The 27899-nt window shown below is 41.0% G+C and overlaps 1 protein-coding gene across 1 annotated transcript in view; it reads right to left on the bottom strand.

The window, feature by feature from the left end:
* LOC124780708 (KAT8 regulatory NSL complex subunit 3) overlaps positions 1–27899 on the bottom strand; it is a 167873-nt gene that overhangs the window by 62538 nt on the left and 77436 nt on the right. The window contains exons 8-10 of the mRNA XM_047253802.1: positions 26393–26541; positions 10038–10186; positions 499–646 (exon numbers count right to left, since the gene is read on the bottom strand). Coding sequence (XP_047109758.1) covers positions 499–646; positions 10038–10186; positions 26393–26541 — 446 coding nt within the window. The remainder of the gene's footprint in view (positions 1–498; positions 647–10037; positions 10187–26392; positions 26542–27899) is intronic.

Raw genomic sequence — 27899 nt, forward strand, 5'->3', positions numbered from 1 at the left:
TGTCATGCTTTCTGAGGACCAGGAAACTTTCCTTCTTTTTACCTGAAAGATAAATAAGTAGGTAAGGCAGGTGCAATGAACACTGTGTCTTTTAAGAACCATTGCATCAGTTTCAAATGCAGAGGGTGAAATGAGCATATTTAACAGTCTGGCTGATTGATTATTGTTATGGAAGATCTGAACAAGAGGGCAAACAGGTAAATTTATAAAACTGCAAGAGTGAGTATATCTCTAATTTTAAGGTTCTGATTCATGAAGCTGTCACCGATTCAATGATTTCAAACCTGCTATAGCAGATGGGTCTCTGGAATTTTGATACAGGGTAAGAAAATGTACAGGCTTTTCCAAAAGTAACCAAATACATGATAATGTTTACAGCATAGATAGATCATTCTGCTTCATATCAATGTTTGTTCTCATAATGTGGCACAAAATCACTAACTGCATTAATTTAACATTATTTTTCTAACTACTCAAATATTTTTAGTAACAACCAACCATTATGCAATAGTCCACCATTGTCTGTGTTACACCTGCTCTAAATTTGGTTAACTTTGACATCCTGAGCTGGTCATCAGCAGCTCCAACCACCACCAATCCTGTTTCCACTCTCATTTTCTCTCTTATTTCTTCTATGTCTTCACATCTGAAACAAAGCATATATCAAACAAAGCCATACAACTCATACATGTCAAGTAGATTAATACAAGCACTGAGCCTTCTCCAATGGCCTTTTGAAGCCGCAAACCAACTGAGTAATCATAAAGAGATTTTAGTATCTTTAGTTTTTAACTTGCATTGAGTGGCAAATGATATGAACTGTGTATTTCTTGGTCAATCTTCAGTTGAAAACAAAAGCATAATGTCTTGATTATAAATTCCAAAAGTTTGGGGAAAAACTGTGATTTATCTTTATACTTTAATTTCCAGCCCCATTCCCCAAATTACATTTATGACTTAGTGCTCCCTTACTGGTTGCAAAAGAAAAGTTATTTATTCTAGTATTTATACCACATTTGCTTTCAGAGTAGTAATAATTTAACAAATTTTCTGTTTATAAGATACAGTGCAATTCAGCCTGAGGATGGTTTTATAATGAAACACAATGCGTTAAATGTTCTTTGCACATTGTCATTAAAGCACCTACACTGACAGCAAAACCATTATCAGTTCAGTTGTGTGTGTGTGTGGGGGGGGGGGGGGGCAGGGACAAGAAGAGGAGAAAGGATTAGTGATGTAGTCCAAGCTCAGATTTGGGAAGGATAAGGGTGGAAATTAGCTATGCCTTTTCAAAGGAACTGACCCTCCATTTGCCTTAAGCAATTCTGAGGATCACAAACAACATAAATTTGAGTGGCTGTGTGGTGTTACTTTGCTCGACAGTAGGGGGTGAGGAGGAGAGAACAACTACTATAGGATGCTGCTGCATGCTCAAAGACAAAATAAACATAACTGATCATCACTAGGTAGTGCACAATACACAAAATGTCAAGGATCTGTGGGTCAATTGTGTTGCAATATGTATATAAAAAACAACTCTCACGTACTGACAGAACCTCTCTAATTTACAAAACACAAACTGTCTTGGATCAAGGTAGAACCACAGCTTCTCCATTACATTTTGTAGACACGGCCCAAACAGGAGAAGAGTAAAAGGGTATAATAACTGAAGCTTAAGAGTACTTTTGCAAAAGAAACAAAGACAATACTAACTTATTTGTGACACATCCTTGTTGCTATTCAGTTTTTCGGACATTTTTATGTCAATGTAGATAAAATGTGGGTCAATTTCTTTTCTAGTGTCATACAAACTACAAACACTGATATAATACAAAGAGCTAAGATTACATGTGGAGTGCATACACAACTCAAAAATGTTAACATTTTGCTTTTAGTCATTAACAGCTGGTACGATGTATAGGCTTGAAATGCCAGAAGTGAACATGGATAGAGGATTTAATGACTGAAAATTCTGGGAATGGAAACAGTAGCCAGACACCAGTGCTTGAAAATCATGCTAATGACAATACTAATGTCTACACAGTGTTCGCCACAATTCTATTGATTTTATAATAAGGCATTTTAGATAGCATTTTTACCTTTCAAAATACTAATTCCTGTCAATATTTGAGACTAATGAGGATAACCTGCTTAACTAACAGTGAATTAGCAATTTTTGGATTATGGCTGATGTCGAAATAAGTAAAACAAAACAGAAAGGAGAGAATACATCTGTCAGATTGAAACATTATTGTTATTTGATGTGTGACAAGGAAATTAAAGGTAAGCCAAACTCATGATAAATAGTGGAGAGGAGAGAGAGAGAGAGAGAGAGAGAGAGAGAGAGAGAGAGAGAGAGAGAGAGAGAGAGACTACCTAACTGAGACAGGAGATGTATCTATAATCTGTTTCTCTGTACCAACAAAGTGACAATCAGGATCATTAACATCTACACATTAGTATTATCCAGTAATTGCCAAATAAACAGCATTAAACATGCAATAAAACACCAACAATCAAACTGTAATAAAAATATAATAGGAAAATGCTAAAAGATTAACTTGCATGTGGTGCTGACGGATTCATTAAAGTACATTGTCACCATGACGCATGCCCAACTGAAAATTCATGGAGGTGAAATACAAACAGGAGCACAGATAACTTGAGGAATAGTTTAGCCTATAAATTATCCAGACTGATCAATCCAATATTGACGGAAAACAGTACCTTCGGAGATAACTATTTAGTTTGTAGCAGTATGGTTGTAATTATTCCAATTAAGGAGTCATCCCTAATTGGCAAATCACAGTTCATATTCCTAAGTATCAAGAATCTATACAAAAAAGTGCCAGTGGATGAAGTACTTCCAACTAACATCCTCAAACATAAACCACTATCAATAAGTGAAACCATGGAATTTATCAAGCTGCTGGAAATAATTTTAAAATACAGCTAATTCTCATTTAACAATAAATTTGATGCATGAGAAAATGTTTTGGGATCAAGTATTTCTGGTATTAATGAAGACATATTTATAAAATCACCTTGGAGAGAAAATTCTACAGAGGGCCAACATTCAATAAACATGATTTTCCATTACAGGTGTTACATCGGCAACACCGCGATCACTATAGCCCAATTAAATATACTTGATAGTTGACACTTCACGCACTGTAGCTGGTCTCCTACAATGAGAGCACTCACCGTCACAACCAAAGCGTTCACTGTTTCCCAACTGCCACAACACACACACACACACACACACACACACACACACACACACACTTGTTTTGTATGTAGCACTAACCAAACACTACTGGATCTTTCTGTACAAGATGCAACTCAGGATCAAATATACAGTTACTATACTTACAGAGAGCAGCTTATATTAAATAAGCTCCACAGAATATCATCACAGAAGAAGCTGAGTAGCTCCGTGATGTAGTGGTTATGATACTAACCTATTGCATGCAGGTTCAAAACTCACCTGGACTGTACAATTAAATTTCTATATTTGGTTCGAGTACATTCTAGAAGTATCCACAAATGTCAAGGATCATTGTACTGGAATGTTCTGTAGCTACGTATGTACTGTATGTGTTCTGGCTGGAGGCAGTTCGTTCCGCACTCTTCTATGTGCAAGTGCTGAATAAACCTTCGTTACGTGAAGTTAGTGTTCATCATTCATCTAATTACACCTTCTTCTATGTAACATTATTCTGGTGGAGACACTGGGTACTGGAACTTGTGATAGTGTACATTATCGATGACACAGTGGCTCCTATCATGCCACGACAGAGCCACCGTTTACGTGGTGAGAAACCAGAGTTCGAGCCATATTCAACAGATTGCAACCTATTAGAGACAGAAGAAGTAGTGGACATTACAATGACAGCAACTGTGTGTCATCACATGAGACATCCTTCCGGGTTCTCTGGTGATGATGGCCAAGATCCAAACAAGCGGCTGAAGGTATATGAGCGTATAGCCAAATTTAACAAATGGGATGACACCGTGTGTTTGGCTAACATATTTTTCTACTTGGAGGGTACTGCCAAGCATTGGTATGAGAACAACGAGGAGAAGTTCACAAACTGGGAAGTATTCCAGGTGGAACTGCGCAAGCATTTCGGCAACACACAACGACAGAAGTGCAAGACAGAAGATAAATTAAAGTGCAGGGCACAGCGCCCAGGAGAAACTTCAGCATCCTATATTAAGACGTCTTGGAGCTATGTAAAAAAGTGAAACCTAAAATGAAGGATGAAGATAAGGTTGCACATCTCATGAAGGACATGTATCAAGTACTACTCCTGAAGGAGGTTTCAACAGCAGACAACTTCATAAAAAACAAGAATTACACGCAAGAAGTTTGAACGGCTTCAAAATCTCATATCGACGTCTGTGATGGATGAAGGAACTGATTTCACAAGTGTTCATCAGATAGTGAGAGAGGAAGTTCAGAAGGCACTTGGGTTGCACGGCAAGCAAAAAACTGAGACAGTTCAAGAGTTCATATGCGAGGAAGTGGAACAGACATTGAACCCAATCTCTCATCCTTCATTTCCCTTTAAAACAGTGAAAAAGTCAAAACTCCGGCGAAGTTACATTCCTACAATGCCGCATGAAGAACATGTTTGGGCACCAAGGAAGACTGACATCTGGGGGATGCAGGATAACCAACCAGTATGTTCCCACTGCAGACAACCGGGATATGTGGTGCGCTATTGTTGAGTAAGGTGGCGGATATTTGATGACACCCGTGCCAGAAGACAGCAGAGCGATCTTAGCTGACGCCAACTCTGGGACGGCAAAGATGAACAGAAAGATGTGGGTGCAGGACGACATAGGTCACCATCGCCACTAGCTAGCCACTGGAGAGGATGCTCCCCAACATGCCAATCAAGGCCTCCATTGCCATTTAGAAGCTTCAGCCGATCACCTAGTGACAGCAACCTGGAAAACTAAAGAATCTGACCTTCCTTGGAGGTGAGGCTGCCAAAGAGAAAAATCCTCCGCCTTCAATCACTACAAAAGGTAGGAAACTATGTCGATATCCTCATGGATGGTCGACCAGCCCAAGCTCTCATGGACTCTGGAGCATCATATTCAGTCATTTCAGAGAAGTACCATTGCCAGTTGCAGAAAACCATATTCATCGACAACGAAAAATCTCTGCTGAAGGTGGCTAATGGGAAATATGTAAAACCTACAGGAAGATGTACCATTCGTGTGGGTGTAAGTGGCCACACACAGCCCTTAGAATTCATAGTCTTACAAGAGTGTAGTCATGACATAATTCTCAGATGGGACTTTTTGAAAGCCTCTCAGGCAATTATGGATTGTGGTTGCTCAAAGATCAAGCTAGACGAAAGGAGACACTGTGGATGGGAAGATGCACATCCGAATGTGTGGAGACTGTGTGCTGGATGAAGTGGTCATTCCTGCAGTCAGCGCTAGAAAGGTAACTGTCACATGTCATGCCATGCGTCAACCCATGGATCTTGAAGTGGAATGTACGAGAAGCATACCACTGAGGAATAACTTTGTCATCCCATGCCAAGTCTGTGGGTGAAATTAGCGCTACCACTATGAGACAAGATCATCTAGCTCAACTATCACCAGATCTCACTAAGGAACAACAGAAGAAACTACTTGCCATTCCAAGAGTTGTTAAAAGCTGATGCTAAATTTATCTGGGGTGGTGTTAAATAAGATTCTTTCGATGTGCTGCAAAAAGCTCTGACGACTGACCCTGTACTTGGTCTGTATGAAGGAAATCGGTCACGCCCTTTCAAAGGAACCATCCAGCCATTTACCTGGAGCGATTTAGGGAAATTATGGAAAACCCAAATCAGGATGGCCGGACACGGGACTGAACCATCGTCCTCGCAAATGCGAGTCCAGTGTGCTAACCACTGCGCCACCTTGCTCGGTTTGCAAGAGAAACTTTGATATGTTTGGAAAGAGGTGGCTATCAGTGATTCCTAAACATACCCACGCTTAGATGTTCTACAGATATTCCAGGACACACCTGAGGCCGGACATCTAGGATTTATTAAGACATACGATAGAATCCACACAAGAACCACAGAACTACACACAGATGCCAGCGGGTATGGGATCGGTGCTGATCTGGTGCAAGTTTTAGATGGAAAAGAGAAGGTTATGGCCTATGCATCTAGGACACTTACAAAAGCCAAGAGAAACTACTCAATTATAGAAAGAGAATGTCTTGCTGTGATCTGGGCCATATGCATATTTTGACAGTATCTATATGGAAGGCCATTCACAGTTGTTACAGACCATCATTCACTTTGTTGGTTGACAGGCCTTAAGGATCCAACAGAACAATTCGCCAGGTGGGCACTACGTCTTCAAGAGTATGACATTACCATAGTGTACAAAAGTGGAAGAAAACACCAAGATGCCGACTGTCTCTCAAGAAACCCTGTGCAAGAGCATCAAGACTTTGATGAAGATAGTGACTGTCTTGCTGCACTCCAGGATCTCTCTGCTGAGCAAAGGAAGGACACCAAGATATCTCAAATTATGCTTGCCTTAAATCGGTCAGAGGATGTGAAAAGACAATTTAAGGTAGTTAATGGATTACTTTGCAAGAGATTGGATTGGATTGTTTGTGGGGAAGAGACCAAACAGTGAGCTCATCAGTCTCATCGGATTAGGGAAGGAAGTGGAAGGAAATCGGCCGTGCCCTTTCAAAGGAACCATCCCAGCATTTGCCTGGAGCGATTTAGGGAAATCATGGAAAACCCAAATCAGGATGGCCGGACACGGGACTGAACCATTGTCCTCGCAAATGCGAGTCCAGTGTGCTAACCACTGTGCCACCTTGCTCGGTTTGCAAGAGAAACTTTGATATGTTTGGAAAGAGGTGGCTATCAGTGATTCCTAAATATACCCGTGCTTAGATGTTCTACAGATATTCCAGGACACACCTGAGGCCGGACATCTAGGATTTATTAAGACATACGATAGAATCCACAAGAGATTTTTCTGTCCAAGTTTATTTAGGAGTGCCCGTCACTATGTGTCGCACTGTTGAGAGCGCCAGAGAAGAAAGGCAGTTCCTCAGAAACCACCTGGCCAACTCGTACCAATCCCACCAGCCAAAATGCCTTTCCAGCATGTTGGGATTGACCTCCTTGGCAATAGATGGATTATTGTTTGCACTGATTATCTGATACGCTATGCCATTACAAAAGCCTTGAAAACAGTCAATGCATCCGAGGTAGGCAAATTCATTGTGGAAGACATTGTATTAAACCATGGTGCCCCCAAGGTCATTAGTTACAGATCGAGGGAAAGTTTTTTCAATCGAATCTTATGACAGAGATAAACCGTTGGTGCAACATTACTCATCACATGACAACTGCCTACCATCCACAAACTAACGGGCTTACTGAACACCTTAAAAGACCTTGGCTGACATGCTATCAATGTTCATCAATGTTGAGCTGAGCAACTGGGATGAGGTGCTACCTTTCACGATGTTTGCCTACAAAACTGCCAAACAAGACACCACAGATTTATACCATTTTTCCTGGTGCATGGGCATGAGGCGACTACGATGATGGACACTGTGTTTCCATTACATCCTGATGACATGGATGATGACTATATCGGCCAGGTGTTAACCAGAGCTTAGGAAGCTTGGCAGTTAGCTCGACTCCGCACACTGCAGGTTCAAGAAAACAATAGCCGAAGGTATGGCACGAGCCACCGTCCTGTTGTCTACCAGCCTGGTGACCTTGTCTGGATCCTCACTCCTGTTCGGAAGGTTGATCTCTCTGAGAAGCTCCTCAGGCACTACTTTGGAACTTATAATGTTGTAAGACAGTTGTCTGATGTTACGAAGTTGAAGATTTCGACCCCAACACAAGACGACGAAAGATCAGAGATACCGTCCACGTCCTTTGAATGAAGCCCTATAAGGATCCTGCAACCCAGGGTAAATTCAAAGCTCCAGCAACAGGCAACAAGCAGAAAGGTGAAGAAGGGCGTAGCAGCAAAACAAGTTCTAAGAAGATCACTGCCAGGGTGAGAATCAGTCATCAGGAGTTGGAGTACGCAGGATCGATGACTCATTCCTGGACTAGGAGGACGTAACACCAAGTACACTCTAGAAGTATCCACAAATGTCAAGAACCACTGTACTGGAATGTTCTGTACCTGTGTATATACTGTACGTGTTCTGGCCAGAGGCAGTTCACTACGTACTCTTATATGTGCAAGTACTGAATTTAGTGTTTGTCATTCATCTAATTACACCTTCTTTTATGTGACATTGTGAGAAGCTAAATTTTTGAAGTCCACAATTAATCATTGCAACTGGATCACCATAATCATAAATACAACAATGTTCCATAGTTTAATGGCATAGTGCAATGGATATATAAGTTTTACACGTGAAGGTTGTATGATGGAATCACGGGCGATTTTGGGGAATTTACTGTTTTGCTCAACCCAATCAAAAGACTTTGACTGTTATTATTATTCTATTAATTGTTTTTAGTTTATATTTCTAATACTTAACCTCATAATTTTCATTACCATATTGACTTTTTTATTTGCTCTTATTTCTTTTTCCTATCATTATTTTTTCGCTTGCAATCTGCTAGCATCATCTGTAAGCTACAACCAAATGCCAATCAGGACTGCTCGTGGTTGGTGTAGCCACTGTGAGGATAGTTTCAGTTAACAAATGAGAGTGAGAAATATGGTTTGCTATTACCACTTAAACTGAAATTCTTTTGCCTTGAGTTTTCTCATAGAGAGTAGCCTTAACACCGTGAACAACACATTCATGATGTTAGTTCTGCCACAGTTTGTTGATTGCTGTTCTTTGGATACATTGTATATTATAAGAAGTTGTAATTAAGTTAGGACATGCTACAAAACTTGTTATCTCCTGCAATTTGATAATTGGGCACTTAAAATAAGCTGTCAACAGACTATACAGACTATCTCCTACTTTCATCATATCTTGCGGCAGCCGCTTCAAACATTCCTCCGTGTTACACATTAATGGTATTTGTGAAGTGACCTGTTGTTTTTGTAGGCTCTGAGCACTATGGGACTTAACTTCTGAGGTCATCAGTCCCCTAGAACTTAGAACTACTTAAACCTAACTAACCTAAGGACATCACGCACATCCATGTCCAAGGCAGGATTCGAACCTGCGACAGTAGCGGTCGCGCAGTTCCAGACTGTAGCACCTAGAACCGCTCGGCCACTACGGCCGGCTGTTTCTGTCACAACTGCTTGGTTCGAGGCAATTACATTGTATCAGTACCACAACTCATACAGGTGACGACATTCAGTGATCCTACAACTGATGTAGCCAGGCATATCATGCAGTTTGTACGTACTATTTGAGAGGAAGTCCTCGGAGTAAGGGAAGAACACAATGTATTATAGCACTTTTCTTGCAAGAGGTTTTCTAAATGACTCGATTTACTGTTTTATCTATTTTTAATTATTTGTTTCAATAATGCTGTTCCTGATTTTTTATAAACTGTCTGTAAGCCCCGTACTCCCTGCTATAAATCTCTCAAGCTGTCCCCCCCCCCCCCCCCCCCCCATCTCTCAAGCTGTCCCCCCCCTCCTCCCCTCTCCCGCCCTCCCCACAGGTTGGGAAGCCCTCACTGGCCTAACCTAAGAAAACCATGTACAATCCACAAGTATACTGCTACCCAAGCAGCTGCTTCCTATGTGTAAGCTACCCCATAGCTTGCAGATCCAGAAATCTACAGATAAGACAGTTTCATTTTAAATCAGAATTGACTCTAATAAGGAATCATTCACAAGAATTGTTAACATGGCATATGTAATGTCAAGAAGTGTGCTTTTTAAAGTGTGTAGGCTTGGAGCGCAGGTGGGGGGAGGGGGGAGGGGGTGTAGGGTGCAGAGTATTGTTTAACAGAAGTAAAATAAAAAAGGAAATACACAAACGAAAAGAAAACAGACAAAGAGAAGCTTAGTAAGATGTAGGTGGCAGTTTTATCACTACTCACCGTGATGTAGCAGCGTTCTCTCCTATAACAAAGAAAACTGGACATCGAATATCTAAGAGAGTGTCATTTGCCTCCCCACGTTTTCCTTCAACAGTATGCACTGAGAAACCCATACATACAACAGCCTGAACCTGCTCCAACAGTGCCACCTATGGAACAAAAATAGCTTTTTTTTTAAAAAAAAGAAAAGAAACATAATATTATTGGAACACATATATCAAAAGTGCATTTTTATGAAATAATATTATGAAATAATATTATGAAATAATATATATTGCAACAGCATTTATTTTATAAAAATCTTACAATACAGTCACAGCCCTCAAACAACATCCATATAACATGGTTAAATTTTAAAATACATTTATTATGCAATGAACTGAAACAGTATTTACAATTAAAACTACAGCAGCAAAATTGGAAATCCTTCATTGGATCAATCTACAATTGTACACATACATGTGGCTGATTTTATAACCCCCTACTGATATTTCAATGCATCACATCTGCAAAAAGCTAGAAAGATCCCAGTGTGATGTTTCTGTTAACTCATCAATAGGAATTACAACTCCTTCAAAATAGCAGTACTCAACTAAAACTCAACATCTGGCCTTCCCTAAAAGTTGAAATTCAAACACACAGAATTACAGACATGATCAAAGTCAAAGTTTTGTGCTCTAATTAGACAAAATATGTGAGAAGGGAAAAACGAACAGCAGTGAAGAATTTTGTTATAGTTTTTTTTCTGACAGCTTGTAAACAATCTCTCTGTCATCGAAATACAAGGATGCCGTCTTTGATAAATCTACCACAGGTAGTCAGCTTTAACAAATTCACAAGCAACAATGATCATTACTATTATGGAATATCATAAATTATTAGGAAGTGTGAAAGGGTGTGCAGAGCTAGAAATGATATGACATGAAAGGAGTATGAGGTCATGGAGTAAACAGCTAGAGGTTTGACAACTATCTTAACATTCTGTACCTAGCAAGCAATACTCTACACTGTACAGGATTGACTGAATAGCATTTTATGTCAACTGTTTTGGATGTACTGAGATCAGTCATATTTGCAGTACATCTGATGATAGTGAGGGTAGCAAGAGCTTGTATTGGCAGATCAAAGACTGACTTCAGTGTAAATATATTTCCTTTTTTATTACAGATGCTGTGAAAAGTTAAACTAACTGCAATTTATTTTACTCCTACTGAGGTATGTATACCAATGAATATTGCAGACAGATCAAAACATTAACCAACACTAGTCACCGAAGTGCTTTTGAAACACAAAAAAGTGTGATAACTGCAGCGGGTTATTTTCAAAATATAAAATATACAAGCCCTATCCACAAAGATTCTGAGTATCACAAATTAGATATTTTTTATCCATATGCTGTGAAAGTGCTGTTGAAGGTTTGGAGCTATTTGTGACATGTTCCAACAAATTTCAGGCTTGCAGCCGGTCGTCGTTCAATACCTCGCACAATATTTTAACTGGGCACCTGCCAGTCATCTTCAGGTGAACTGTCGCAGATTGGTGAAAACGTCCACCGTTCCTCAATATATAGCGGGCTGTAACTATTCTGCGCAGGTGTTGAAAACTTGATAGATGGACCACACTGCCTGCTGGGAGCACCCTTCCTGGTGGAATAGCAGAACTCAGTCGCCCTCTGTGTTGCTGTTTGACGCGGCCATCGGCGCACTCTGTCGTCTTTGATTTGAGCAAATCGTGGAGATGATGGGATTCCGTGCACTGTACAGCTGGTAGCTGCTGTCATGGTTCAACAGATTTTCCGCCAGGCGTATTTCTACAAATTCTTTAATAATGGAGTCCTAGAAAAATGTTGCTGTGGACAAAATCATTGTTTTCTCATACTTCATTGAATGTCCAGTGGAAATACAACGTTCAGCAATAGCGGACTTGCTTGGCTGCAGAAGGCGGGTGTAACACTGATGTTCAGTGCAGCGTTCTTTCACGGTGCGTGTGGTTTGACCTATATAAGACATGCCACATTGGCACAGTATCTTGTAAATTCCAGCCTTTCGTAGTAACAGATTGTCCTTTACTGATCCCACAAGGTCCGCAATCTTCAATGGTGGGTGGAAAACCACTTTTAGCTAAAATTTTTGTGGGATTCTTGCTATTTTTAATAAAGTGTTGGCAACGAAAGGAAGAAAAGCTAAAGATTGTTCCAGCATGTTCTCCTCTTTATCCACTTCCTGCTTCTTAGTTTTAACTGTTAGTGCCCTGTTAATTTGCCAGGTAGAATACCCATTTTCGCTGAATACTGTCTTTAGATGGGTGAGTTCTTGAGGTAAGCTATCTAGATCTGAGACAGTATGAGCTCTATGAACAAGTGTTTTAAGCACACTCATGGTTTGCGACAGGTGATGGCAACTCGATGCTTGCACATACAAATCAGTATGAGTGGGCTTCCGAGACACTGAATGCCCTAGAGAACCATCACTCTTCCTTCGAACCAGGACATCCAAGAAAGGCAAACAACAATCTTTCTCTATTTCCATGGTGAACTGGATGTTGTTATGAATGAAGTTGAGGTGCTGTAGGAACACCATTAATTTGTCTTCTCCATGAGGCCACACTATGAAGGTATCATCCACATACCTCCAAAAAACTTGGTTTCGGGACAGCTGATTCAAGCGCTCTCTCCTCAAAACCCTTCATAAAAAGATTGGCCACCAAGGGAGACAGAGGGCTACCCATGATGACAACGTCAGTCTGTTCAAAATATTCTTGATTAAACATAAAATAAGTTGAGGAAAGAGCGTGCCTAAACAAAGCATTGATATCAACAGGAAACATGTTACCAATCAGTGTCAAAGAATCAGCAAGAGGAACTTTAGTAAAAAGTGAGACCACATCAAAACTTACCAGAAGGTCTACGCTGCTAAGATGAAGAGCCCCCAGTCTATTGGTAAAATCAGCTGAGTTTCGTATGTGACTTGTCCATGAAAGGTCTCAGCAAGGAAGCGAGATGTTTTGCTAAATCATATGTAGGAGCTCCAATGTTGCTCACTATTGGATGCAGAGGAAGATCCTCTTTATGAACCTTTGGAAGGCCGTACAGTCTTGGAGGTACACAACCATGTGGTCTTAACCTCTTGATGGTCTATTGCGGTAAGGAGGAGGAATTTAGCAGTGCTGAAGTTTTTCGTTGCACATGTCCTGTAGGATCGTAATCAATCCTCCTATAGGTAGAGTCACTTAGCAGACCATACATCTTAATTTTATACACACCACGAGGTAAGAAAACAGCTGGATTACCTTTGTCAGCTTTCAATACCCCTACGTCAGGATCCTCTCTCAGATTTCGTAATGCAGCCCTTTCTACAGGGGTTAAGTTACTGCGTTGAGTAGGAGCCTTCAACAGAGCACGGCAAGTTTCCCTTCTTATTTCTTCTGCAGCATCCAAAGGAGGATGTCATACACCTTCTTCAACACCACTCAAAAAACCTATTATTGTCAGTGCTGTAGGTGTAGGTGCAAAATTGAGTCCCTTGCTCAATACAGACAGCATAGCGTCGTCCAAATTTTTCTCCATGAGATTGGCAATGGAACGTCGTACAATTATCCCTTTTGGCGATGGCTTCTGTGGCAACAGGCGATCAAATTTTGATATCTGTCGACAATTAGCATCCTTGTGGATCCACTCGAACTTGGCCGAAGTCACTCCATCAACCCAGTCCCATGACAAAGGAGAAAGATACCTTTCAACCTTTAGATGTAACTGGTAAAATTCAGCTGAAATAGCATTTAACCTTCGTCTTGTACAGCAAATCCTCTCTTTGACAATAGCATGACTAGCTTTCTAAGTAAGCTATTGCTCAAAATTGTATTTCCACTGCACATTCAATGGACTATGAGAAAAAAATGATTTTTGTCCACAGCAACATCTTTCTGGAACTCCACTATTAAACAATTCGTAGAAATATGCCTGGCGGAAAATATGTTGAACCATGACAGCAGCTACCAGCTGTACAGTGCATGGAATCCCATCATCTCCACGATTTGCTCAAATCAAAGACGACAGAGTGCGCCGATGGCCGCGGCAAACAGCAACACAGAGGGCGACTGTGTTCCGCTATTCCACCACGAAGGGCGCTCCCAGCGGGCAGTGTGGTCCATCTATCAAGTTTTCAACACCTGCGCAGAATAGTTACAGCGTGCTATATATTGCAAAACGGCAGACGTTTCCGCCAGTCTGCAACGGCTCACCTGAAGATGACTGGCAGGTTCCCAGTTGAAATATCGTGCAAGGTATTGAACGATGACCGGCTGCAAGCCCAAAATTTGTTTGAACAGGCCACAAATGATGTTGCAAGACTGCAAAACAAATTAACTTACTTAAAGAACATCCATTAGAAATAACAGACAGTATGTGAGTCAGCACTGACGATATGTCTTGGAGAGAAACACAGTTATAAAGAGGAACAAGTACCTTGTACACTATACCTAGTTCTGTATCTTTCAAGGTTCTGTTAATGCAGATTCCATTTTTTTGAGAGATTACAAAGACGGTATCGGGTGTCTTCATGGAGCATCTGTCAGTGAGCCAATGGCATTCTCTACTACAGAAACAATTTGCCCTACTTGGGTACCCTTGCAAGGTTCTACTTGGGTATAGCCTGGTGAGGCTGTACATTGATCGAGGTTCTTGCAGAAAGAAACTTGAGAACATTTTATATCGAAATTTTTGGTCGAAGCACCGAATCACTGCATGTAGTGATGTTCACATAATGAACTGTACTGAATCAAATACAGTGCAATGACCACTGCAGTCAATAACCCCTGCCGACACAATACTCTCAAGCTGCATGCCATTCCTACAATGTGATCTACTTTCACAAGCAAATGATCAAAACCTCAGACACTGACCACCCTTTGAGAAGCTTCTGAGTGACAGAAGAATTTGGCAGTGCCACATCTTCCACACAATCAGCTATCTGACAGCAACATTTATACCTCCTGTGACCAGCCAGTCAGTCATCACCAGACAGCTGGGCCAAGTCATGAAGTCCACCCTGTGTCGGATGCTGCCATAACGACAATGACGTATCCACGATGCAGCTGCCAGCACTGTCACTGAGCCTCAAACTCTCTAGCGCTGCCTGACCATCCAGGCTCTTGCCGGCCCTGTGGTCTGCTGCCACCAATGGTCTACTTGCTGGAATTCAGCTGCCTTCCCATGTTTTCAGGTTTTAACTAAGGCCTTGCATCCCTGCACAACATAGGTCTTGCACAGCCAGCCGGAGCTGTCCATCCTCTGTTGCTGAGTTTGGGATAGTGGGTTGCCCTGCCATACACTTGGCCACCTTCATCAGGATACAGTAGAAGCAGTGGCCAGGTTATGTGGGATGTCCACAGGGCCCAAAGCAGTGTCAGGAGGCACTTGGCATGCACTACTCCTGACAAGGATGGCACTATAGAGAAAAGTGCACTGGGAGATGCTGTGGATGCATGTTTGTCGCGCTCATCGAGGCCTCAGAGCTCAACACCCGTGGCCAGAAAACACTGAATTATTGTGAATAATTAAAAAGAAAAGGGTGTTTGTATCCACAGGCTGCCTTCTTCTGCTGCACCCACATTCATCTCTGGTGAAGAATATCTCACCCACTTCAAGCCATTCTGACACCCCATAACTTTTGGTGCCAGAAATGACGTGAATGGAAAAGAAGATTGATTCATGAAAAGAACTACCATAATAGGAGAAGGCAGCAGGAAGAGATGAATGAAGACTGAGTGCTAAATACTCATCATGGATGACACTAACATCTTTAGGTGGCAGCTTGGACTGTTCTTTAAAACCACTTGTGGGATTCTCTAATCTTTGGGTTTGATCTTTCCCCAATTTTACATTAATGTTGGGACAAGATACAGCTGTAGTATGTGGTGAGGGATGAACAGTTAACACCACTACTATGCACCAAGTTGTATGCTGCAGTGTGTTCGGTATGATACCTAAATGGGCATTGTACCAGCCAATTTCGGTAATTTTTAGGATGGGATAGAATAGCCATAAGATTTAAAAAATTCAGGAATTTTACAGAATAGAGTGAATGTTTAGGAATAATTACTGGCAATGTGAGTACCATATACCTCAGCGATGAAGGATAGAAATCACATAGGATTTAAGGTCATAGCTACTGAGATTAACACAGGAACACAAGAAAATGTAATTTGAGGATAACATGACCCTCAGGGAAATAGTTAACTGGTACTATTCAGTTTGATAAGACAAGTTCAAACCATGGTACAGTGCCAAAGAATTAGAACAAGAACAAGAAGTAGCAATGGTATTGATTTGTTAGGTCATACTGTCTTCAATATAATTTGGCATTGCCTGAAAACAGTAAAGCAGTAAGATACTGCAGGATGTGAGGTGAGACACTGGCCATGGCACCATCAACTGAACCGCTTCATGTCCCTCGAGATGCAATGTTGATGAAAGCTGTAAATCCACCAACAATAGCTGGCCAAGTGAAGGACGGGACAGATGTTAGGAACATATATGCAAGTACAGAGATTAAAGAGATTTGAATACGGCACAGTTGGAGCTGGTATAGTGCCTGTGGACTGGGAAAAATTAAGTAGAACTATGTGATTACTGGACAGCACAGGCACAGCTGGTGCAGCACCCATAACTGGGTTGTGGTATCAGAGGGCTCTTTAAGCTCTTGTAGTTTGAAGCTACACTGCACAAATTTCTTGGAGCAAGACAAATTAATAAAGAGTAATAAGAGTAGTAGGTCATGGAAGTTATGATAAGATTCTACTGTCATCCTGTCTTGAGAGCACAACTAAAGTAAGGCTGCTATGGATTTCTTTCTGCTGTGAATAAATTTTTCCTAACTCCTAAGAGATATAAAATACAGAGAACACTACACAAACTGCAGAGCTCATGAAGACCAACATCACAAATCAACATGACAGCATACATGCAATTCATTTCATGTAGGTGAGAATGTTCACCATAGCTTACTGAAGAGCCTAGCCCAAAATAGTTGTATTGTACTGGATAGTCATTAGAGACAGTTAGTAAACTATTGAAATGAACTTGCAGAAGATATTATGGGAAAGAGTAGATATATGTAAATAAGACCGTAGTATTAAGAAGCCACTCTGATAGTAACGCCCTCTTACAGCCAAAAGCTGATCACCTACAAAGAATTGACTGACGCAGAATAGTGCAAATCACAACATACACACAAAATTCAAGCTTTCGCAACCAACGGTTGCTTCATCAGGAAAGAGGGAAGGAGAGGGAAAGACGAATAGGATGTGGGTTTTAAGGGAGAGGGTAAGGAGTCATTCCAATCCCGGGAGCGGAAAGACTTACCTTAGGGGGGAAAAAGGACAGGTATACACACACACACACACACACACACACACACACACACACACACACACACACACACACACACACACACACACCCATCCGCACATACACAGACACAAGCAGACATTTGTAAAGGCAAAGAGTTTGGGCAGAGATGTCAGTCGAGGAAGAAGTTACAGAGGCAAAGATGTTGTTGAATGACAGGTGAGGTATGAGCGACGGCAACTTGAAATTAGCGGAGACTGAGGCCTGGTGGGTAACGAGAAGAGAGGATATACTGAAGGGCAAGTTCCCATCTCCGGAGTTCTGACAGGTTGGTGTTACTTTGTTGCTGGTCATTCCCACATAGAAAGCTTCACAGTATAGGCAGATCAGTTGGTAAATCACGTGGGTGCTCTCACACGTGGCTCTGCCTTTGATCGCGTACACCTTCCGGGTTACAGGACTGGAGTAGGTGATGGTGGGAGGGTGCATGGGACAGGTTTTACACCAGGGGCGGTTACAAGGGTAGGAGCCAAAGGGGTGACCGAGATGTGTAACGCCAATGGCACCCCATACCATCACGCCGGGTGATACGCCAGTATGGCGATGATGAATACACGCTTCCAATGTGCGTTCACCGCGATGTCGCCAAACACGGATGCGACTATCATGATGCTGTAAACAGAACCTGGATTCATCCGAAAAAATTATGTTTTACCATTCGTGCACCCAGGTTCATCGTTGAGGGCACCATCACAGGTGCTCCTGTCTGTGATGCAGTGTCAAGGGTAACTGCAGCCATGGTCTCTGAGCTGATAGTCTATGCTGGTGCAAACGTCGTCAAACTGTTCATGCAGATGGTTGTTGTCTTGCAAACGTCCCCATCTGGTGACTCAGGGAACAAGGCGTGGCTGCACGATCCATTACAGCCGTGCGTATAGATGCCTGTCATCTCGACTGCAAGTGATATGAGGCTATTGGGATCCAGCATGGCATTTCGTATTACCCTCCTGAACCCACCGATTCCATATTCTGCTAACAGTCATTGGATCTCGACCAACGCGAGCAGCAATGTCACGATACGATAAACTGCAATCGCGATAGGCTACCATTCGACCTTTATCAAAGTCGGAAATGTGATGGTACGCATTTCTCCTCCTTACACGAGGCATCACAACAACGTTTCAGCAGGCAATGCCGGTCAACTGCTGTTTGTGTATGAGAAATCGGTTGGAAACTTTCCCCATGTCAGCACGTTGTAGGTGTCGCCACCAGCGCCAATCTTGTGTGAATGCTCTGTAAAGCTAATCATTTGCGTATCACAGCATCTTCTTCCTGTCGGTTAAATTTCGCGTCTGTAGCATGTCATCTTCATGGTGTAGCAATTTTAATGGCCAGTAGTGTATGTGACATGAGTATCAACTTCATACAACTACCGATTCCTGAGAAAAAGGTGTCTCAACAGACAGGTGAAAATGCGGGAAATCAGAAAATACATGACTTCCTCTTTCTTGGCTCTACAGTTCATGATGAGCCTTGGCTTCTTCTACAATTTCCTTCCATTTCTCTCAGTCCTTTGCCGATACTCTCCAGTTTCTTTAGCCCATCATCCTAAGATCTTCGATTACTCCATCTTTCCATCTGGCTCTTGGTCGACCACGTCCTCTCTGCCCTCCTCGTTTTCCTTGTAATATTCTTTTTGGTACTTCTGTATCATTCATGCGAGCAACATGTCCCGCCCACCTCAGTCTGGATGATTTCACTATCCTTTTGATGGGTTGGTCTTTGTATATGATAAACAACTCATGGTTGTATCTCCTCCTCCATCTTCCTCTTTCACAGATTGGGCTGATAATTCATTTAAGTACCTTTCTTTCAAATGCATCCAGTGTTTCAATATCTTTAGTTGTTAATGTCCAGGCTTCAGAGGCATATGCAAGCACTGGTCGTATAAGTGATTTATACATAGTTAATTTCGTGGTATGAGTCAGGAGCCTTGAGGATAGAAGTCTTGTTAGGGCAAAATAGGCTCTGTTGGCTAGTATTAATCTCTGCTTAATTTCATAGGAGGTATCATTTAGATGTGTAACTGTCAAGCACAGGTACTTGAAATGTTCAACTCTCTCAAATGTATAATTGCCCATTGTTATTGCATTTGGCATATTTTCTCTATGTGCTTTTCCAGCTGCCATACATTTTGTTTTTTGTTCATTAATTATTAACCCCATGTTCCTACTGGCCTGTTCAAGAGCTGTAAACGTCTCTTCCATTGCTTTTTGGGTTCTTGCTATTATATCTATGTCATCTGCGTAGGCCAGTATCTGCAACGATTTATAGAAGATCGTTCCCCTATTCAGAAGGTTTGCGTTTCTCATCACCTTCTCCAGGGCGGCATTAAAGAGAGGGCACGCCAATGCATCCCCTTGTTGCACTCCATTTTTAATACTCAATGTATTGGACATCATTCCTCCCATTCTTACACTACCTTGTGTTTCGCTCATTGTCATTCTCACCAGCCTTACCAACTTTCTAGAGATTCTCAGTTCATCTAGAGCTTGATATAACCGCTCTCTATTTATGCTATCGTAAGCTGCTTTGAAATCTATAAAGAAGTGATGTGTGCCAACTCCGTATCCATTTGTTTCTTCCAGGATTTGTCTTAAGGTGAATATTTGATCAATAGTTGACTTCCCAGGAAGGAATCCGCATTGGTACGGCCCCGTCTCCCTTCGTATGATCGGGAGTATTCTGTCGAATAGTATATTAAAGAGTATTTTATATCCCAAATTAAGTTGTGTGATCCCTCTGTAACTACCACACTCCATCTTATCTCCTTTCTTATATACGGGACATATGATACCGTTTTCCATTGTTGGGGCATTTTCTCCTCTTCCCATATTCTAGTGACCATTTTCAGAAGGCTTTGTTCTAGCTCTCTGCCTCCTTGCTTAAACAGTTCTGTTGGAATACCATCTGTCCCTGCCGCCTTGTTGCTTTTCAATTTCTTCATGGAAGTTTTCACTTCTTCTATATTTGGTGCGGTAGTGTTGTTGTCTGGGTCCTCTTTCTCATTCGTATCTTTTGGGTTCTCTGTATAGTTATTCTAGGGTTGAGGAGACTATCAGAATACCTGCGCCATCTTTCGTATATTCCCTTCCCTTCACTTATTATATTCCCTGTCTCATCTTTTATTAAGCTTTTTTGCTACCAAAAGGCTTCCGTGCCGCATTCACCTCTCTATAGAATTTTCTTATTTCATTTTTGCTTCTCATGAGCTCCATTTCTTCGACACTTGCTTTCATCCATTCTCTCTTTTTTTTCTTTGGTGAGTCCTCTTTTCAATCCTCCATTTTTCTTTGTATTCTTCTACTATCCTCCTCATACAGTATGATCGCAGTGTCCTTCTATATGCTTTGTTCTTTTCTTCATTTACTATTTTGCATTCAGTCTTGTCCCGATTCCAACTATCTCTCTTGCCGATGTCTCCACCGCCATTTTTATCGCTTACCACTGATCTTAAATATTGTTATATTCTCCAGCGTTTTCCAGAATCCGAGTTATCTTCTCCTGATACTGTTCTCTAACTTCCACTGATTCTATAAAGTTGTTATATTATATTTCTGTGCCCTGGGTCGGTCTCCTTCCTCTGCGTTAGATATCCTTGCCCTCACCCGTGCCCATACCAGAAAATGATCTGCATCTACGTTTGGGCCTCTGAGAGTCCTCATCCAATAGGTCTGATTTGCGTCTCAGATCTATCAACACATGGTCAATCTGGTTTACTGTGTTTCCATCTGGCGAGTTCCATGTTCCCATATGTATTTCGTTATGTGGGAACAGTGTTGATCCTATTACCATATTTCTAAATGCTGCGAACAGTATAAGCCTTGTTCCGTTCTCATTACTTGTTGCGTGTTTGCTGTGGGGGCCAATTATTGGTCTATAAATCTGTTCTTTCCCCACCTGAGCATTTAGGTCTCCAGCTATTATTTTAATATCATGCCCTGGGTACTCATCGTATACTCTTTCCAAAAATTCATACAATACTTCTTTCTCTTCTTCTTCGGATTCTTCTGTTGGTGCATGGGCATTAATTATGGAGTCGTTAAAGAATTTCTCCTTTATTTTGATGTTGATAATCTTGGATTAATGGGTGTAAACCCTGTTACCAAATGCTTTAATTGATGGTGTTCAACAAGTCCTGTCCCCAGCTGGTGATTTCTTTCACTGCAGCTATAGAATATATTCGCCTCTTTCTTTTCTAAAACTCCACTCCCTGTCCATCTAATTTCTTATATTGCTATTATACTTTGCTTCAGATTCATTATTTGATCCAGCATTACTTTCAGTGCTCCTGGTCGATATAGGGATCTCACATTCCAAGTACCAATATACAGATCTGATCTATGCCTTATATTTCTCTTCTTCCTAATATTCCCTCCATCATTTACTTGTATTTCATCCTCTTTGTCCTTTTCCACGCCAGGTCCATCTTCCTTCATCCGTCCAACTTTGCTTTGTAGAAGTTTTGCAACAGTTGTTTTTTACAGAGCGGGCTGTCAACCCTGCATCCAACACCTACCAGGGAACGGGTGATTTTTAATCACGATTTTCTTGCCTTAACCTTTGGAGACCCAACTCCAACTGCAAGGCAGCCGTTATTGTTTGGCTAGTTTTGGTCCACCCTGACTTTATCAAAGTCGGAAACGTGATGGTAAACATTTCTCCTCCTTACACGAGGCATCACAACATCGTTTCACCAGGCAATGCCAGTCAACTGCTGTTTGTGTATGAGAAATTGGTTGGAAACTTTCCTCATGTCAGCACATTGTAGGTGTCGCCACCAGCACCAACCTTGTGTGAATGCTCTGAAAAGCTAATCATTTGCATATCACAGCATCTTCTTCTTGTCGGTTAAATTCCGCATCTGTAGCACGTCATCTTCGTGGTGTAGCAATTTTAATGGCCAGTAGTGTATGTGACATGAATTTCAACTTCATACAACTACCCATTCCTGAGAAAAAGGTGTCTCAACAGACAGGTGAAAATGCAGAGAATCAGAAAAGACATGACAATAACATTTTTTGTGTGAGATATAGTTAAAAACTTACAATTTTCAAATTCTTTACTTTGGTTGTACTATGAAACATTCCATTTTGCTAAATTTTATAATCCTAGGCCAACGGGAAGCACCCTAGGTTTTGATGAATGAGTTTGTGAGTCTCAAAATGTTGTTGTTGTGGTCTTCAGTCCTGAGACTGGTTTGATGCAGCTCTCCATGCTACTCTATCCTGTGCAAGCTTCTTCATCTCCCAGTACCTACTGCAACCTACATCCTTCTGAATCTGCTTAGTGTATTCATCTCTTGGTCTCCCTCTACGATTTTTACCCTCCACGCTGCCCTCCAATACTAAATTGGTGATTCCTTGATGCCTCAGAACATGTCCTACCACCGATCCCTTCTTCTGGTCAAGTTGTGCCACAAACTTCTCTTCTCCCGAATCCTATTCAATACTTCCTCATTAGTTATGTGATCTACCCATCTAATCTTCAGCATTCTTCTATAGCACCATATTTTGAAAGCTTCTATTCTCTTCTTGTCCAAACTATTTATCGTCCATGTTTCACTTCCATACATGGCTACACTCCATACAAATACTTTCAGAAATGAGTTCCTGACACTTAAATCTATACTCGATGTTAACAAATTTCTCTTCTTCAGAAACGCTTTCCTTGCCATTGCCAGTCTACATTTTATATCCTCTCTACTTTGACCCTCATCAGTTATTTTGCTCCCCAAATAGCAAAACTCCTTTACTACTTTAAGTGTCTCATTTCCTAATCTAATTCCCTCAGCATCACCCGACTTAATTCGACTACATTCCATTATCCTTGTTTTGCTTTTGTTGATGTTCATCTTATATCCTCCTTTCAAGACACTGTCCATTCCGTTCAACTGCTCTTCCAAGTCCTTTGCTGTCTCTGACAGAATTACAATGTCATCGGCGAACCTCAAAGTTTTTATTTCTTCTCCATGAATTTTAATACCTACTCCGAATTTTTCTTTTGTTTCCTTTACTGCTTGCTCAATATACAGATTGAACAACATCGGGGACAGGCTACAACCCTGTCTTACTCCCTTCCCAACCACTGTCTCCCTTTCATGTCCCTCGACTCTTATAACTGCCATCTGGTTTCTGTACAAATTGTAAATAGCCTTTCGCTCCCTGTATTTTACCCCAGCCACCTTTAGAATTTGAAAGAGAGTATTCCAGTCAACATTGTCAAAAGCTTTCTCTAAGTCTACAAATGCTAGAAACGTAGGTTTGCCTTTCCTTAATCTTTCTTCTAAGATAAGTCGTAAGGTCAGTATTGCCTCACGTGTTCCAGTGTTTCTACGGAATCCAAACTGATCTTCCCCGAGGTTGGCTTCTACTAGTTTTTCCATTCGTCTGTAAAGAATTCGTGTTAGTATTTTGCAGCTGTGACTTATTAAACTGATAGTTCGGTAATTTTCACATCTGTCAACACCTGCTTTCTTTGGGATTGGAATTATTATATTCTTCTTGAAGTCTGAGAGTATTTCGCCTGTTTCATACATCTTGCTCACCAGATGGTAGAGTTTTGTCAGGACTGGCTCTCCCAAGGCCGTCAGTAGTTCCAATGGAATGTTGTCTACTCCGGGGGCCTTGTTTCGACTAGACTCTCAAAATATGTGACCACAATGGTTGCAGCCTTGGTTGCACTGACTTGGAGGCTTACATTTATTACACCGCCAAGAGTACATAACTTAGTCTGTGACATAAATTTCAATTTGATATGTCTAGCTGTTCCTGAGAAAAAAGACAGACAGACAGGTGGACTACAAAGTGATCCTATAAGAGGCGTTCAAAAAGAAACAAGACGGAGGCATAATCACAGAAACCAATACCTGTGTGTTAAAGTAACCAATACCTGTATGTTAAAGTATTGACCCTGGCTGCTGAGACACTGTGGCACAAGTTAGTGAATGGCTGTCTCATAAAATTCTCAGGGCTGCGATGTTAACCAGTTCCACACCTGCAGCTGGACATTGTTGTCCGAGGTGAAATGTTTTCCCCTCAGAGCCTTTTTAAGGGGACCAAAAATGTCAAAATCACAGGGAGAGAGGTTCAGACTGTATAGAGAGTGGCTGAGAACCACCCACTTGAGTTTCTGCAGGAGTGCCATGACTGTGTTGGCCACATGAAGCTTTGCAATGTTGTGGAGCATAATGACCCCACGGGTGAGACTGCTTGGTTGTTTTGATTTGATCACTTGGTGAAGGGTGGCCAAGGTTTGCGAGTAACACTGGGCATTCAATGTTGTCCAGTGGTGCAGGAAGTGAATCAGAAGGGGGCCATCTTGGTCAGCACAGGAAAACAATTCACCTCGGACGACGATGTCCAGCTGTACGTGCAGAACTGGTTAACATTGTAGCTCCAGGAATTTTATGAGACAGTCATCCACCACCTTGTGTCACAGTGGGACAAGTGTCTCAACAGCCAGGGTCAATATTTCTAACATACAAGTACTAGTTTCTGTAATTATGCCTCCGGCTTGTTTCTTTTTGAATGCCCCTTATATAAGGGTTTTCTTTTAACCAATTGATGTATAGAGCCCTAAAAACTACCAGGGGATCCACAACTGGTGCACGCACTGGTAACTGATTCTGAATGTAAATTATAGCATATAAAAAGGGGAAGAGATTCATTTCTCCTTGATTATACTAGTTACAATAAATAACTGAAAACAGTAACTGGAATGAGTAACCATCCACAGCAACCTAAAGTGGAAAATAACACAAAAATAGCTGTAGGAAAAGCAGATGCCAGACTGAGATTCATGGGGAGAATCTTGGGAAAAAGTAATTCATTCATGAAAGTAAGACAAAACCACTTGTCTGATGGATTCTTAAGAGTTTTTCACATCTGCAATCCAGGATTAATATGAGAGAGAGTGAAGATGCAATGGAGAATGGCACTTTTGTCACTAGATCATTTAGCACCTTTTGCCACTGGATTGTTTAGTATGTGTCGAAGTATTATGATGATGCTCAACGAACTCCAGTGGCAGACAATACAAGACAGATGCTCTGTGCCACAGTGAAGCTAAGTTTTGAAATACTGAGAACATACATTCCTAGAAGAGTCGGGCAACATATTAGTTTCTCCCGCATGTTTCACAAAATGACCATGACAAGAAAATCAGAGAAGTTAGAGCTTATTTGGAGGCTCAACAACAGTCACTCTTCACACACATTACTTGTAAATGGAACGGAAATGGAGGAAATTGCAGCGGTACCATGACAGCCTTCCACCATTCATCATGAAGTAGCTTGTGTATAGATGCAGGTGCAAATGCAGATGTGTTGTACTTGATGATGAGATAGTAACAATTAGACTGAAAGCTTATCACACTTACTCAGATGTTTCTAAAACCTTATACTGTCGGTATAACACAGCAATATCTAAAACCTTTGTACCAACTAAGCTTCACTCTGCAAATTCTACTCAGATGTTAAGTGCTGCACATCAATATGCCAAGTTTGGTGAAATATTTTTTTCCTGGCAACACTACTTGATATGAGAAAGATTTAAAAAGGAAGAACCTCATTACTGCGGACAGCTTTTACAGCTGATACACGTTTCAGGAGCACTTTGTGGCACCTATAAATCATGAAAACACCTATGGATGAATCAATATAATGGAAATAATTTATCTGCACACACTGCATGTTAACGATGAAGATCTCACCTTCTGTTTACTGAGTGAGGTGGCACATTAATTAAGAAACTGGACTTGTGACTGGAAGGCAATATTTTAAATCCCTATCTGGCAACTAGATTTAGGTTTTCTGTTATTTTCCTAAGTCTTTTGGGAAAAATAATGAGATGGTTCCTTTGAAAATGACAAAGTAGATTTCCTTTAACAATCTGAGCTTGTGCTCTGCATGCCTTCTATTTATTTCTGAATGAGAGGATAGAAAGCTTACCTGGCATGCAATTGCAGCTCCAGCATTCCAACCAACAAGGATGACAGGTTTTCCAGGATATTCAGCTCGCACTTGTGCTGTCTTCATGCGAGCTGCACAGAGCATTTGGTCTAAACACGTTGAGAGACTTGCTTTCGCTGTTTCATTGCCTGCAGAAAGAAACGAACACTCAAAGAAAAGAATTTAATTTTTATGTACTTTACTCTGTCAAGTATCTTCATACAAACAATAAGCTACATCAACAAAATTACCTATTCACAACATATATTCTCAGAATAAGTGACATTAAGTATCATTAATAACACTGTACTTCAATTAATTGAATTTAGTACCTGAGCATCAAGTTACATATTTCACGATGTTAATTACAAGAACCAAGCACATAAATGACTGGTGCAAAACAAACAACAGTAAATAAATAAAAATAAACTGACAATGAAGTCATTATAGTTTCAAAATTTGATCAGAGAGACAAAAACAGGCAAGGAAATCTGATATGTCCTTTAAAAGTGAAATATCTTGGCATTCGGGTTAGGCAGTATCAGGAAACCTTATAAAACCCAAATCTGGGTGGCCTGACAGAGATTACATCTATCTCAGAAATTTCCATATTCCACAAGCCACCATACACTGCATGGTAAATGGAGCAAGGGAAAAATGACTATCTGTATGCCTCTGTACGAACCTTAATGTCTTTTCTATTGTCTTGCCTTAGGGGTCCTTACACAAAATGTAGTGGCAGTACAGCCAACTGCAAACACCTGTTATCTAAATTTCATGAAATGGATGTTGTCTTCCCTCCAGGGACTCCCATCTGAGTTCAGAAAGCACCTCCCATAATACTCGCATGTTCATCACACCTACCAGTAAAATATCTAACACTACATCTATGACTGCTTCATTGATTTCCTTTAATCTGACTGGTGCAAATCTCAAACATTCGAGCAGAACACAAGAATGGGTCACTCTAGTGTTCTATGTGCAGTCTCCTTTACAGATGAGCTACATTGCTCTAAACGTCTACCAATAAACCAAAAATCTGCCTCCCCTACTACCAATCTTAAGTGCTCGTTGCATTTCATACTGATCTGCAATGTTACCCATTGATGATTGATTCACTGTGTCAAACAGCACACCACTAATGCTGTATTGAAACATTACTGGATTGATTTTCCTATTCACTGAATTAACTTACATTTTTGTACATTTAAAGTGAACTGTCATCCTCATACTACACAGGTATTCTACTAAAATCATTCTGTATCCTCCAACAGTCACTCAACAAGGACACTTTCCCATACATTACAGCTTCATCAGCAAACATTCACTGATTGGTGCTCACCCTATCAGTCAATTCCTCAATGTATATAGAGAACAAAATTGGTCCCATCACACTTCCCTGAGGCACTTTTGATGATACCTTTGTCTCTGATAAACATTTGCTCTCAAGGACAGTGTATTGGGTTGTATTACCTGAGAGGTCTTCAACCACTTCACACATATGGAA

Source organism: Schistocerca piceifrons, chromosome 1, assembly GCF_021461385.2.
Source record: "Schistocerca piceifrons isolate TAMUIC-IGC-003096 chromosome 1, iqSchPice1.1, whole genome shotgun sequence".
NCBI classification, from domain to species: Eukaryota; Metazoa; Arthropoda; class Insecta; order Orthoptera; family Acrididae; genus Schistocerca; species Schistocerca piceifrons.